This window comes from Corvus kubaryi, unplaced genomic scaffold (genome assembly GCF_017639235.1).
Source record: "Corvus kubaryi isolate FWS band 111438036 unplaced genomic scaffold, C.kubaryi_AGA036_p1.0 37385, whole genome shotgun sequence".
Classification (NCBI taxonomy): domain Eukaryota; kingdom Metazoa; phylum Chordata; class Aves; order Passeriformes; family Corvidae; genus Corvus; species Corvus kubaryi.
Genome location: NW_024581127.1, coordinates 16919022 through 16933867, shown reverse-complemented (window position 1 = coordinate 16933867; position 14846 = coordinate 16919022). Strand labels below are relative to the sequence as shown.

Genomic DNA, 14846 nt, shown 5'->3' with positions numbered 1-14846 from the left:
GTAGCCCACTCTGTGCTGATACCAGTAGCCCTCAGTACTGGTTAAGGGTGGCATGGCTGCCTCCTTTCGAATGGATACTGGGAAAAATGTCTTCCTGAAAGAGCTGTCAAGCAGTGGAACAGGCTGCCCAGGGAAGGGGTAGAGTCACCATTCCTGCAGGTATTTAAAAGATGTGGCTGTGGGACTCAGGGACAAGGTTTAGTGGTGGACTTTGCAGCTCTAGCAGTTGGACTTGATCAAACCTAAAAAAAAATCCATGCTTCTATAATCTTAAATATGTTCTCTGTTTTAGTCATCAAAAGCATATGGTTATGATTTTATTGTTTTCAGCTATGACTATTTTTTATCTAGTATTATCTTTTCTCTTGGGAGACGAGGAAACATAGTCTTTGACATGACAACTTCTATCTCAAGTAGTCTCAATGCCAGTACTTAGTGAAACAGATTATCTGCTAAGATATCTCCTGTCCTGCCTTAAACATTCATGTTTCAGACCTTTGGCAGTGTTATTATTCCATCATGAAATTTTACAGAATATATCAACCACAGACGTCTATCAAAAAAAATGAAATGAAGACTTCTTGATATTTAATAAAAACACTACCTTTATGCTATTTGTATCATTTTATAAAAGCAACAAGGACATTCACACACTGAATTTTTTTCCCCCAATAGTAATTTTTGAGGTTAGATATGCATTATGCATAATATTTATTTTGTGTCTCTTAGAAAAATATACACTTAAGTTCCACTTATTTTTCACCAGAAAAACATTGTAAAATACATAACAAATTATAAGTAAGAAATATTTCTACTGAACATAGACAAGTAAATGTAAACATTAGTACCTGAAACAACACCAATTCCATCATCACAGTCATAATCAGAGACTTCACTGTCACTGATCCTTTTGGATCCTGGAAAAAAAAAAAGACATGTATCATTTTTCTTCCTGTAAGTTAAAACTACCCTCTGCCAATAATACCAAAATAAATGTATGGATTTCATGCTAGACCATGAAGTATTATTATCAGCATATAAAGGTAATTATTCATGTTCTATTATTTCACATAAACAAGTGCACCAATTATTTTAGTTAAATCTTTAAAATGAAATGCTGAAATACATCTCCACAACATTTCATTTATGAAATACTTTTATATACTTCATATCTATATTCATTCCATATAGAAACTGGCATCACACTGTTCATATTCCAAGTTTTCATGTACAAGGTATCATCCCTCCCCAAAGTCTCTGAATAACAGAAAAGTTAATAATAGCAATAATATTAAATACAGGTAGTACTTTCTTTGAGTTAATAAGGATTATCAGGAGAAAAGGCATCTTCACACATATAGTGTGCCATGAAACACAAGTAAACTATTAAATGTACACCTGCCAAAATAGCTAGAGCTGAGTTGGCAAAAGCAGATTCCACTTCCACAACTAGAGCCCAAATGTAGGTCACATAGGACAAGTATATATCTCAGGTTTTGTTCAACCTAAATTTGCTTCAGTCTTCTGTGGCATCTTTTAAACAGTATTTGATTGCTGGTATCAGGGCTAAGCACTTGCATTTGACTGATAATTATTCATTTACTTGTTTTAAATGTGAAAAAAAAACTGTTCTTCAGCAAGATGGTGTGTCTATTTTAATTTTTTAGCCATCTAAAAATGGGTAATTAGAAGGCAGAAACTTCAATTGTCACCACACCTCCAATCACGTGCAAGATTTTTTTTTTCCTGCCTCAGGAAAATTTCTTCTGAAAAATGTAGACACGAAAATACCAGTAAAAACTTGGAGTAAACCTGAAAAAGCCCAGGACAAAGTAGTCTTAATGGTCTATCTGGGTGACTGGCACAGAAGGATCTCTACCCTCCTTTCCCAACAGAAAACTGGGAGAACATGTACTAAGGGGGTTTTTGGCAAACATTCAGTTTTCAATTTAAAGAAACTTTAGAAATTATTTGAATTATAAGAATTGCTGTCGTATTTTAGACTGTTGAATATTTGTTTACCTTCCCACCAGAGGATAGTGGAAGGTCCTTCTTATACAGAAAGAGTGGGCTTACAAGATCTGAGACTTCTCCTAAGCCATCCTGTTACAATAAGTAATCAACTTATTCTCCACAAATTCATACAATTTCATTTTTAGTCACAGTGTTCTCTAGGCCTCTGTAATATGCTATGTCAGTAAATTCTGCAGTTTCATTAGGCATTGTGTGAAACCAACTTTCTTGTATTTTATTTCTATTACATTATTTTAGACAATGCCATTCAAGCTTTTGTATTCTGAGAAACATGAATCAGCATTCTGTGTTCTTTGGTTTGGGGTTTTTTTGAGCTGAAATATCATTGTTTGGTTTCTTTACATATACAAACCATTTCATATTTCTGATTGTTCCTGCCATATTTGTTTGCATATTTTCTATTTCTTCTGTGCTTTTTATGAGAAATCAAGGGTCACTGCAGCATTTAAGATGTGATTGTACGAATTTATAAGCTAGACTGTAGACTATTTCTTTGAGATAAAAATTTCTCAGTTTAAATATTATTCAACTAAAAAATGGTGTAAGCATGATATGTGCTAATTCTTAGAAAACAATATAGCCTGCCAATACATTACACAATTTCAGCAAAGGAATTTTAATTGTGGTTATTTAATCGCAGTAAATGTTTATGCTTTCCCTAGAAATAGGAAATTAAAATTAGTTCAGGGAAAGTCATGCAATTCTCATACAGTAGCTCAATTTATTATAAAATTTTAGAAATAGCCATGTTGCAATGGGTAGGGGGACAAGTATCTTTGAATTCAAGAAATAACAAGTCTTTCTCTAAAACAAAAAATTACAAGCAACTGATGACAATTAGCACTCCAGAAAACCTAGAAAATGAGGGCAGAAATGAAGGGAAAAGTTTCGACCTACTCTGATTATTTTCTTAATGATAGTATTACAAAGGCCAGTCTCTCTTTTTCCCCAAAGAAAGCATCCATTCCACCTGTGATGCTGTCCCAGCTGCCATTTTCAGGAGAACCCTCTACTGGTGCAGTGATATACATGCCAGTGAGCAAGAAGGATCTGTCTCCATTCTCCTTAGCCACGGATTCAAATCCAGGTCATTAAAGGAAGACAGTATTTGTGACCAAACACTAAGCAAGAGAGCCCTACTAGCTGGCTGGGGTTTGGCTGGGATCTAAAAGCAAAGCAGTGGGATGCTGTCTTTTGGTGACCCTGACCCTGATCTGGTAGTGGGTCTGTGGCTGCTGTGCAGAGATCCCAGTAAAGTTACTCAGGCCCTAAAAGAGAGAGGATTGGGGAATGGGAAGATGAGGGCAATTGAGTTTGCTGATGCTCATCACATGGATGCTAGGAAAGGTTTTTGTCATGAAAGATGTAAAAAGGCTGAATCAACTATGATTTGAATAGATGTAATTTACTCATCAACTAATTCATTCTTATGAATGAATCTAATTAATTACAACTGAGGTTGCTTTTTATTTATGTTTATATTTACAGCTAAGTACATCTGCTTTAACATATTTTTAGAATATTATATTCTGTATTTGGGAGGAGATATTTGCATCTTTGAGGATGAAAATAGTCAGCTGTTGTCACAGGGGGCTCTAGACTTCCCAGCTGTATAGCTAATATTATATCTTCTTGTAGTCACAGGATACATCTGGCAGAAAAAAAAGAGATTAAGAAGCTTCAACAGACCACAAGTATAAAAGACAGGGTTTTCTCTCTCTTTCTGTCTTCTCAAGCCACATCCATCTGTTCCAGAATCTCTTAATATCTCAGCTCCACATCATCTTCCAGGATCTAGAGATTTGAGCTTCAGGGAAGAGTCAGGGCAAGGGAAAGTGAATGGGCCAGGATTGAGACCTGCCCAAAGGATGGGAGTAGAAAAAGAATAAAAGCAAGGGAAAGATCAGATTTCAGTGATTTCTCAAACTGTCTTTGCTACTGCAAAGAGGAGAGTCTCTTGTAACACCTGACATCCTTAAATATGAAAGCTTGACCTGTAAGATGAGATATGAAACTTGTTCAGCTCAGATCATCTATTCTATCTCCTCAAGCTGCTTCAAGCCAGCTCTAACAACTAACAGACATAAACCAGTTGAAAAATAATAATCATGTTTAAGTAATATTTTCATTTCCTTACAAATGTAAATTTAAATGATGGTAAATAAGTCAGGCGAAATTCAAAGCAGAATTAATTACTTGGTTTTGTATTTGGCAATCAATGTTTTCAGGAAGGACGAAGGAAGGAAAGCATGTCAATTAAATATGTAATGTCAAAAACTACTGGTTGAAATATGTAACTTCTGCAAAGGAATCAGATTACACATATTTAAAACATCTTCCATTAACTTCAGAAATGGAACAAACTAGAAAGTGCACAGGTCAAAATCTTTAATTGAACCAAGTATTTGAAATGTCAGTATAATTGCTGGCAGATAGGTTAAAATATCTTGAAATTTTTGCAACAGTAATTTCACCTGCTGTATATTAATTTTAGATTGTCATTTTCTTCTTAACCTACTGGCAATGTAAATGTGAATATTTAGGCATCTGTCCCACCTCAGCCATGTCTTTTCAAAATACTACTTCATTAAGTAATTTGGACCACTGATTACACAAAACAGGAAGAGCAATTCATATTTTATCTGGGAAATGTGACATTGAAGCCTCTCACAAATTACTGAAAATTAATATTGTGAATGAAACTGTTATTTATTATTTAGTGAATATCTTAAACTGTTTGACATATACATTATAAAATATGGTCCTAAAATCAAGAGCAAGGAGTTTAAATTCACTTTCACATAAATTCAGAATTCAGTAAAAATATTATATTCCAGGACACTGGATACATTAAATGAATGCATTGGTGCCAATGATTTGCCTGTGGCTAACTTTTTCTTTGATGCCATTCCACTAGTATGTGGTTTATTTATAAAATTTTATTGGAGGTAGTATTCCCCTTTTGTCTGATAGCTGGGCAGTAACAGACGGTAAATACAGACTGTCAAATCCCTTCCACCCAGATTAACAAGTATTACAGTTATGGACTGAAGGCAAAATAGACCCCATGCTACAGTAACCCTCATAAAAATGCCTTAATTCCGCATAACCCCAGCCCCAGTGAAATCAAAATATATATTCCTATTCCCTTTAGCAAGTTTGGGTTTAATAGCCTTAAACTAGCAATAAAACTTTTCAGGGGAGAGTAAAAAACCTCCCCATCAGAAATTGAGAATGTTCAGCATCCTCCTGCCCTTCCACACCTCTCTGCTCCTTCCCTGCAGTGCTGCTCAGCACAACACTGAGCAGCCAGCACAGCAACTCTGAGAGAACATGTACACAGCAGAACTGGAAGTTCACAGCACTTGCCATGTAGCTTCCATTGCAGGGCTGGGGAAAAACCCCATCACTTAAAAACCATTAGGACCATTATTTTCGAGTTCCATTTAGCAAGTACTTTCTATTTAATTTTTTATTATTTGCATTTCTACTTTCTATTAGGCAGAAAAGGAATTTATAATACAGTAGTTTTTTAGTATAAAAACATTTCCATTTTCATCTTCATCTTCTGTGCTTCATATATTCTCCACAGAAATTTCTGATGGACCTCAAGAGAAGACTAACACAGAGGTTCACAGCTCTACTAAAGCCCATATGACCAACCAACATAGTTATCAAAATGAACTAGGACAGGGGATAGAATGAGAAATAAAATTAGTGTGAGTCAGCCTAAATACAGAAGGAAGTGCCAAATTTATGGCTCAGGAATTCTGTGCTTTACTTGTGGAGAAAAAAAAAAAGAAAAAGAAAGGAGACCAAGCTTCCAGTCCTGTCTCTTACAATGCAGGAAGCTTTTACAAGGTTTTGTGGATTCCTTGGGGGAACAAAGGGTAGTGAAGCATGCTTGTAGTTCCTTCCCTGGAGTTCACAGAAGGCCTTCACAACCACTTAAAGTCACTTAGCATTGCCTGTATTTCTTCTATGTTCAAAGCCGACATATAAGCAACCCCAAAACAGTCTCATAACAACTGTTTGAAGAATTTGCTCTCTGATATTCATCCAGCCTGTGCCCAAGGGTTCTTAGTGTGAGCTAATTTCTCATGCAGTCCTGCTGTCTCCACGTCAATCTGTCACTTTATCATCCTGCACATAATAGTGGGATTTTAGAGGTTTTCGACCAATTTCACCTACACTGACAGAGGAGTATAAATATCAAATTCTATTAAGTTCCTACAGATCTTTGAAAATGGTTAGAATAGGATAGAAGAGAGAGATAGAAGAGAGAGATACAACATGGAAGTCCTTAATCAAAAAGAAACTTTATCAAGCTAAAATTTGTGTCTAATCCACATGTGTGCAAGTCCAGAGATGCCACACCAAACTTGGTCTCTCCCCATGCAACGATATCATAAAACATGAGAAGAATGTGGGATTATTTCAGGAGTGACGGGAGTAGAAGAAATACGGGAGACTGACATGAGATGCAATGGAAACTGGATTTTATTAGTACTACTCTCAAGAAAGCTCTACTCTATCGGGGTTTTGTTTCTCTCCACCGTGGTATGGATCTATTTCCATAACAATGCGTGTTTCATTTTTTAAACGTAACTAAAAGATCATTAGTTGAACCAATTCTCAAAGAGATTCCAATAATTAAAACTGCAGAAACTGCAGAAAGTCCCAAATGAAATGCTCTACAAAATTTAAGTTTGTAAAAACTGTATGTTATTAGTTTACTTATATTTAATTAAGACAAATTCCTCAGATATAGCTGGATTTGTAATGGGGGATTTAAATCAAGAAACTGTAAAAATGTATATCAGTGTAAATACTGATTTTGCCAGTACTTCACTTACCCCATGTCTGTATTCTAACCATACTTACACTAGTTCTCAAACAGCTGTAATATAATAGTATTCCTTTTAATACAGTTTAAGCAAAATAGCATTTTCGTAGTATAGTTAATAAAGCTCACTACAGTTTTCCTAACATAGCTCTACCTAAAATAAAGGCAAGCAAAGCAAGTATGGTGTTACAATATTGCTCCAATATCAGCATTGAGATGTCAAGAATAGAGAAAGAAAGCCAACAAAAGACTTATTACTGAAAAGCAGACAAGAAAAGCCAAAGAACTGTTATGCAATTTAGCATCTGCACAATAGGTAGCAAAAGCACACCAATAAAATATCAAATTAAATTTTGCACGTATATGGAAGCAAAAAGCATTTCTGGCATGCTGAAAATTTACCTGAATTATATGAATATAAGCCTTTATCTGGAAAACAAATATTGAAATGAAGTAGTGTCAGGGAAAAATACATGAATCAACACATGTAACAGGGATGATTAGAACCTTAAACTTTGCTATAATTGCTGCCACAGATGGAAGAATTTGATACTGTGGGCCACATTCCTTCAAAATAAGAAAACTCAAGCAGCTAAGAGAAATTAAACCACAAAAATGCCAATCACTTCTGGATCAACATTTATACACAATAGCCACAGAGATCCAGAAGTGCAATTTCAGTAATTTCCAATTCTGAAATACAGCTGCACACTTTTATTATAAGTGTTTAACTTTTTAGGGCAAAATGTGTATTTAACTAGGCATACAATATGAGCTGCTACCCTTAAAAATATTGCACGCTTCTGTTGACACTGCTGCATTAGCAGAACTTTCCCAAGATGTACTTTTGAATCCTACTTTAAATTTAACAGACTCAGAAGTGGTATGTCATTCAGTGTTCTCCCTCCAGCTAGGTCTTGATTTGGTAAATATGTACATACATGAGAATCTTAACTACACACTGTTACCAGCAAATTCAAGAATCCTAATATGAGCTCAACGATTAAATACTTGCAATACCTGAATTATTGTTTGCATTCCTTAAGTCTGACTGGTTTATGTGTTTTAGCTTTCCATACAATCATACCAATTTTTCTAAACTGAACAAAATAATAGTATGTGAATATCTGGACAATTCTGGAAACATTAAAAGTTAATGGCATTTGCAGATTTTGAAAATATTATTTCCGTAAGATGTCATAATAGAAAGAAGCCAGGAAGCCAGAATAACATTAATAATACCTTGTCATAAGCAAGATTTTATGAATATTTTTATTCTTTATAGTTGAAAAGCTCACAGACATCATATTAAATAGAAAAGAATGACAGTCTGTAAGTAAATGATGCACCTCAGATTATATGATATGACACTGTTAGAGAAAAAATTAAAATTTCAATTTCTTCCCAAATGGTGCTGTTAATGGATTCACTGGATGACTAAGTACCTTCTGGCAAGTCACATTTTTTCTGACATCCAGGTAAAAACTATTTTAATATGTGGATCATATCACTAAATCATCTACTACTTAAGATTTCTAACTCTCTGTATTTTCAACTTTGGTTTCTTGATAAATGTAACACATTTTTATATCCCAGACCCAGAATTCCATTAGGCAATATAATTTCAAAGTGAATGATAGGGGGTTTTTTCAGCATCATTTACAACCTTTTAGATGTGATTTATTGTGTAATTTCTCTAATATTTGTATTCCTTAGCAGTAATCTTTTCTGGTTATGAATTTCATTTAAAAATGACAACTATTTGCCTACAAAATTATGAAAAATGGAGTTTAGAGACTTTTCCTAGTTTATCCTGACAACATCAGATGTTACCCAAACATCGAAGGTGGAAGCATGCCAAATGCCCACAAAAAAAATCAATTAACACAGTCTAGAAATTATTCATATAGTTAAAAACTATGGGGTTTCTGAATTTAACTGCTGAATAGATCTTTAAAAGGGTAGAGCTTCTTGAAGAGCACAAGAATATAAAACTAGTGAGATTATAATGGGATTGAGGACTAAGAAAGCAATGTTGGTTTCTATATGCACAGAAAGGAAGAAGTCAGAACAGTAATAAAACCATCTGAAAACTTCATTACACAACAGAAGAGCAATATAATAACATGATTGTATCAAGTAAGTAACCAGAGAAACTATGTAATTCCCTTAAACGGCTTCAAATAGGTTTTTAAGTATTTTTGTAGTTTAATTACAATTTAATAAATTAATATCCTAAATTAGTTTCTTTCATTTATCCTAAATGAGTTTTCTTTTAGAAAAAGAAAAATATTTTGATAGTTTAAGGCCTTTTTAGACATCCCTGTATCATGTTAAATACCTTTTAATTAAAGTATTTAATAAACCATAGATGTACAATGAAATATAATAAATAAATAATAGGTGTACAATAAATACAATACTGGTATATATATGTCCCTATTCTGTGAACAAAATATCAATGCATGCAAACAAAGATAACATGCCCAAGGCCTGTGCTCCATTAAAAGAAAGAGAAAAACTAAGGAAGAAGCATGAAAGAGAAAAATAACTGTCATTCTTGCTCTCTAGGGTAAAATTCTTATAATAAATTAATCAAGGCCTGTGACACGGACCATAAAATGCTCCATATTATAATTTGGAAAAAAGTCACTGATGCATGTTTCCATTAAGTACAATTCACTTACCTACTCGTGAACAGCATTATTATAATTTCCTCAAGTAAGGTTCAGTGACATCCATTGAAAATTATCGTGCTGACTTACCACACTCACAACAAACTAAAAGGAAATTGCTGAGACAGCAAGATCCTGATCCTGCAGTAAAATGAGCCTCTACAGAGCTCCAAGGAAGTAAATAACTTTCAGCAGAAGAAGATTTGCCATCATTTCACAGGGGCTCATATTTCACAGGTTAAAGATTCAGATACATTTGTAATTAATTATTGTTAAATATTAATGATTTCGGTACTATGAAATGTATATCTTGGTGTTCTACAATATAGACTTGACAACTTTACCATTTAAGTAATGGAATAGAGGGATTAAATTAACAGTTATGACATTCCTCCTTGATCTGATGAACATTCAAAAAAAAAGTTCTCATCACCCAGCAGTGAGAAGTCCATCTAGAAATGCTTTTCAAAAATTAATAAGTAATCAGATTCTTTATTTTTTAATTTTTTTTTTCTAGTCAGATTTAAAAATTTTTATCATGTTAAGGTCTCATCGTTGCCCCAGAAAATAGAGTCTGATGGAAAAATGTACAAAGTACAAAGCTGAAAAGATGACTTTTCATGCTACCCAAAACACTTTGTTGATGCATTATAGATTTTCTTAATTCCCATCCAAAAAAATGAATAAAATTTGAAAAACAAATTTTATATATAGCTTTCTGCACACTATATGCAGATTTTTTAGAACATAACTATACTCAAATTTTATCCCCAGAGTTTAAATACTCATTACTGTAATTTCTCTCCCTCCAGATTTTTTATGTGCCTGGAGAATCATGAAACTCAGTGAATGGAGTCATTGATGAATTTAATTCTAAAAGTAATGAAAGTCAAATTCCCTTTACAAGAAAAGTACTTCAAAGTCTGATTATTTACATTTATTTTCATTTTGATTGATTTTTCTGGTCTTCAGATCTGAAAAAAATACACCATTTTGGACTTCTACATGTTGATTTTCAAACACTGTAATTTCTAAAATATTTTTGATCTTGTTCTCCACAGAGTTTATCTCCCATAGATGAATTACTTTTCCCTTACTGAGGATGCCCGAAATATAAAACTTTTGGTTTTCATACCATATTGTGAATTCTCATGGTATTTGAAAACTCTCCTTCAGCTGCTGTACAGACCTATGCTGCAACAAGAGGCCTGAAAACGTATGGGTTTACTGTTATATTCACATTTCTTCTCGTTTGTAGCTGTTACCTACACTGTACATTGCACTCTCTGTGGGCTGAAGAGCAGTAATTTAGACAGCTTATTTTTAAAGCTGAGAATCTGATCTAGAAAACTAGTGTCAGTTGCTTTTCAATCCTAGCTAATTGGGAAAGTCTTAAAACACTTGGAGTGAAACAAAACCTACTTCTAAAACAAATTCAGTGTCAACATAAAACTAAAAAAATTGTTGTTCTCCAAAATAAACAATAACCCCATCTTCTTTCTCAGTTCAACAATACCAGCTCACACTGCACAAATGCTCACATTACACAGATATAACTGTAAAAGATGGAATAAGAATGCCTCATAGCCAATTTTATTTCTATCTCCATACTCTGGGCTCATGGATATGAAGTAATTTTTGATATGCAATCTCGTGGTATAAACCTTGCTTGATTTCTGTATCAGTTCTCAACAATAGAAATACTAACAATAACTTCCACACCAGTGATCCTAACAGCTAAGAACACAGCATCCAAAGCACATTCAGTTTTTTATGTATGCTCTAACAAGATACTTAGCTAATGTGAGATGGAAAAATAACCAACCAACAATAGGTCAAATATATTCCCTGAATATTTAGGGAATTCCTAAATATTCTCTAAAATTATTTTTAATTTTCTGGTTACAATCTTTTTTCAGAGGCAATATTAGAAGAACTTCAGTTTGGCTGTAATTTTAGTTAATGTTTTCTGGAATTCTTGGTGCATGGCTGATTTTATGGTAAATGTTAGAGAAAATGAAGCAATTTTAAAAATTCACTTCAAAAGCTGAGCATAATAAGTAAAATAGGCCTACTTGTTACCCCGCATTTCACATTAGAAAAACCTTAAAATATACTCTTTGGATCAGGTTATGAAAATCTGAAATATAATTAGCTGAAAGAGCTAGTAAGTCATAATCCTATGTTCTATATTAGTTCCAGTTTCTAAGTAGATGTCTGTCAGAAAACACAAAAGAGAAAGTATGGCAATGATTCTTTATCACTAGGAAGTTAATGGAATGTAGGGATCAGAGGACTGGAAAAGAGAAGGTGGACAGCTGACTTAGATCAGTCTGTACCACAACACACTGCCCACTCAAAGATATTGAGAGATAAATATATGTAGAAACTAAGCTATGGTCTCTGAAAGCTGGTTCCTAAAAAAATGGCATATGGGGCTCTGTGGGAAGCTTGCACTTTGCTACTGGCAATCTGTAAATACAACTTCACTCTTCAGGGCTGACAGTCTGCTCTTCTTCAGGAACACTGCAATCCAGTGATATTAAAAAGAGAATAGAAGAGGTAAGTGTAGGTGGTTCTTTTAAACTACCTTTAGAGAGTAACATTTGTCTTCAAATATATGTGTTTATCACTACTTGGCAATCATAAAGATAAAAAAGCTTAGATGTGTAATGAGTATTTACACAAACAACAACCAACCTTATAATTCAAAATATCTCTCCTGTCATTGCTCACACTAACAATTTTTGGGGGTATTCAATAAAGTCCTTCGTATTGTACTCACTAATTCTATACATAGAGGCATCACAGAAATGAACAAAAGGTAGGAGAACTGAACTGCTCAGATTTTACAGCCCCAAAAATTGAAATCAGCCTGCTTTATAACAGCCCAGTACATGTTCTAAGAAGTGCTTCAAAAAACACAGAAAAACTTGCTAGACATGCCTTGTCTTCATTCTAGAGACTTTTTTCACGTCGTCATAATGTGCTACTGGATAACATCTTCTGTTTCATCATATACAAGAACATTATTGAAAGATACAAAAACATCTTCAGACACAAGAAACTAGCATACTAAGTTTGACTTCATACTCTTTTGAAACCTCAAAAAAAAAAAGTAAAACCCCCAGACTTCTATATGTTATTAATACAGTATAAATATTTTACTTAGTGAAGGCAAACAATCTTGAGACGTGCTGTCTGCCCTTCACCGGTCCCTTGGTGATGACATTTAGACTGGGAAGAGCTTTTTTGGAGGCCATCTGGTGCAATGCCTGTTTCAGGCTTGGCCAACTTACACCTCATCGTTTACAGCCTTGTCCAATTGAGTACTGGATCTCTCAGTAGGATATTGCATGACCTCTTTGGACACCGAGAACCACTTTTATTTCCATTTCAGAGGTGTGACAGCAATAAAAGAAAAATTGTATTTTTTCATTGCTAAATGGATTCTGCTGCCATAGCTGAACTCGTATCAGATGCTAAATTTCCAATTGTATACCTTCTCAGACTCCAAAAAGTACGGATTTTAATTCCAGGAGACCTTGTTCTGTACATTTAAAACTACCTGTTTAAACTGAAAATTATTTATGATACCACAAGGATTCAAGACATGAATATATTCCTAGACCACTAAAGAAAATCCTTCTTTATGGGATTCCTATTTCCGTACAAATGGAAATAGGGTAATTAAGTCTAGGAGTATGCACATTCTCCAGCAATAATAGTGAACACCTGAAACTGCTTATTTGATTGAAGATTTTAGAGCCTGAGGCTGAAAACCTAGTGCTCTGGGAAAAGTCAGGCTAAACCATCCTCATTGAAAAGCAGGACTTCTATACCAAATCTTAGTATTTCACCAAACAAGAAGTTATGCTAAGTCCTTTCCTCTATATTTACAGACAAGCATATAAAATTGTTCAGCTGAACACATTATTTGTATTAGTATTTACTAGTTACTTTTTTATTACTCAGTACATAGTGCTATTACTATATAAAAAACCCTGAATGTCTTTCAAATTTTCAGTCAATATCATTCAACAGATCTTTACTCAAACATCACTAAAATATGTTAAAAAAAAAAAAGCATTAATTCATTCCTAATGGCAGTTATTTATTGCACAGTCAGAAATTCTGATAGACAAACAGGCTTTGGTAGCAGGACTGAATATTTCCTGAAAACCAGAATTTCACTAACTTCACATACAAAGAGTCCAGCTGGTCTGTAAAAATAGTTGTACATGGAATTTTAACTTCTTAAAATGTGTTATAAGATGGAGTAAACCATATAAGAAAAATAATTTTAAAACTTCACTTAAATAACAGTCATGGCATATGAGAAGACTGAAGATGATTGAATTGCAATAGAACTCCTTACTTTCTAACTATCACTTCTTTCCTCCTTCTTTGGACAAGTATAATCTTACAACTTCAAGGCTATGCAGTGTAAGTCTCTGACAGTGTGTCTATCTCAGAATATTATGATATGGAGCATTTTAATCCTTCTCACCATCAAGTGCACAGAAGACAAACAGATTAACCACTTGAATCGCTTGTATACAATGGGTTATTTAATAAAGACTCTACATAGAACATATGAAATATCCAAGCTTGTTTGCTTGACTACACACAGATTTCTGTGAGTTTGTGTGAAACGTATGCACACACACTCACATCAAACGACTCAAAGAAACTCCAAGTAAATCTTAGAAATTGGGTTTGGGTTGTTGAAGTTCCTTTGTTTTGTTTGGGGGGTTTTTTGCTAGTTTTGGGGTTTTGGTTTTGTTTTGTTGTTTTTTTTGTGGTAGTGGTGGTGGGCCTTTTGGGTTCTGGGGGTTTATTAATTTGGTTGGTTGATTTGGTTGGGTTTTTTTATATAACTGCCAACTGGTATTTTATAATGTTTATTCAGTGAAGAAGAGCTTTCTGGCAGCACTGAACAGTTAAACTAGAGAAACCATGAAGTATTAAAAAACCAGATTTTCCCCCCTTACTGTCTTATTCTTATGTATCTATTTTTATTACCATGTTTGATACACTGTATTTTCAAAATATCTACTAATAACATCAAACTACTATGGATTGGGAATAACAAACTCTACAAAGTAGAATTTGTAGAGAAATTCCATTTGTGAATCTAAGCACGTAAAATAGTATCAAAGCAAGGCAACAGGCCATGGTATTAATTTATCTACCTATGATGTTATATACAGATTCCTTTAAGAAGTATGAACCAAAGAGAGAGGTCCTGCACATTCACTTTTGCTTAAACAATGAAATTATGAACATAA

General features: G+C 34.0%; 1 protein-coding gene across 49 annotated transcripts in view; it reads right to left on the bottom strand.

Moving 5' to 3' along the window:
- RIMS2 (regulating synaptic membrane exocytosis 2) overlaps window positions 1-14846 on the bottom strand; it is a 452323-nt gene that overhangs the window by 175790 nt on the left and 261687 nt on the right. For 31 of the 49 annotated variants that reach the window (XM_042036196.1, XM_042036199.1, XM_042036232.1 and 28 more), the window contains one exon: window positions 849-917. In XM_042036196.1, the coding sequence (XP_041892130.1) occupies window positions 849-917 (69 nt within the window). Of the gene's footprint in view, window positions 1-848; window positions 918-7282; window positions 7310-14846 lie in introns of all 49 variants that reach the window. The other 18 variants (XM_042036214.1, XM_042036210.1, XM_042036188.1 and 15 more) reach the window with 1 other exon arrangement.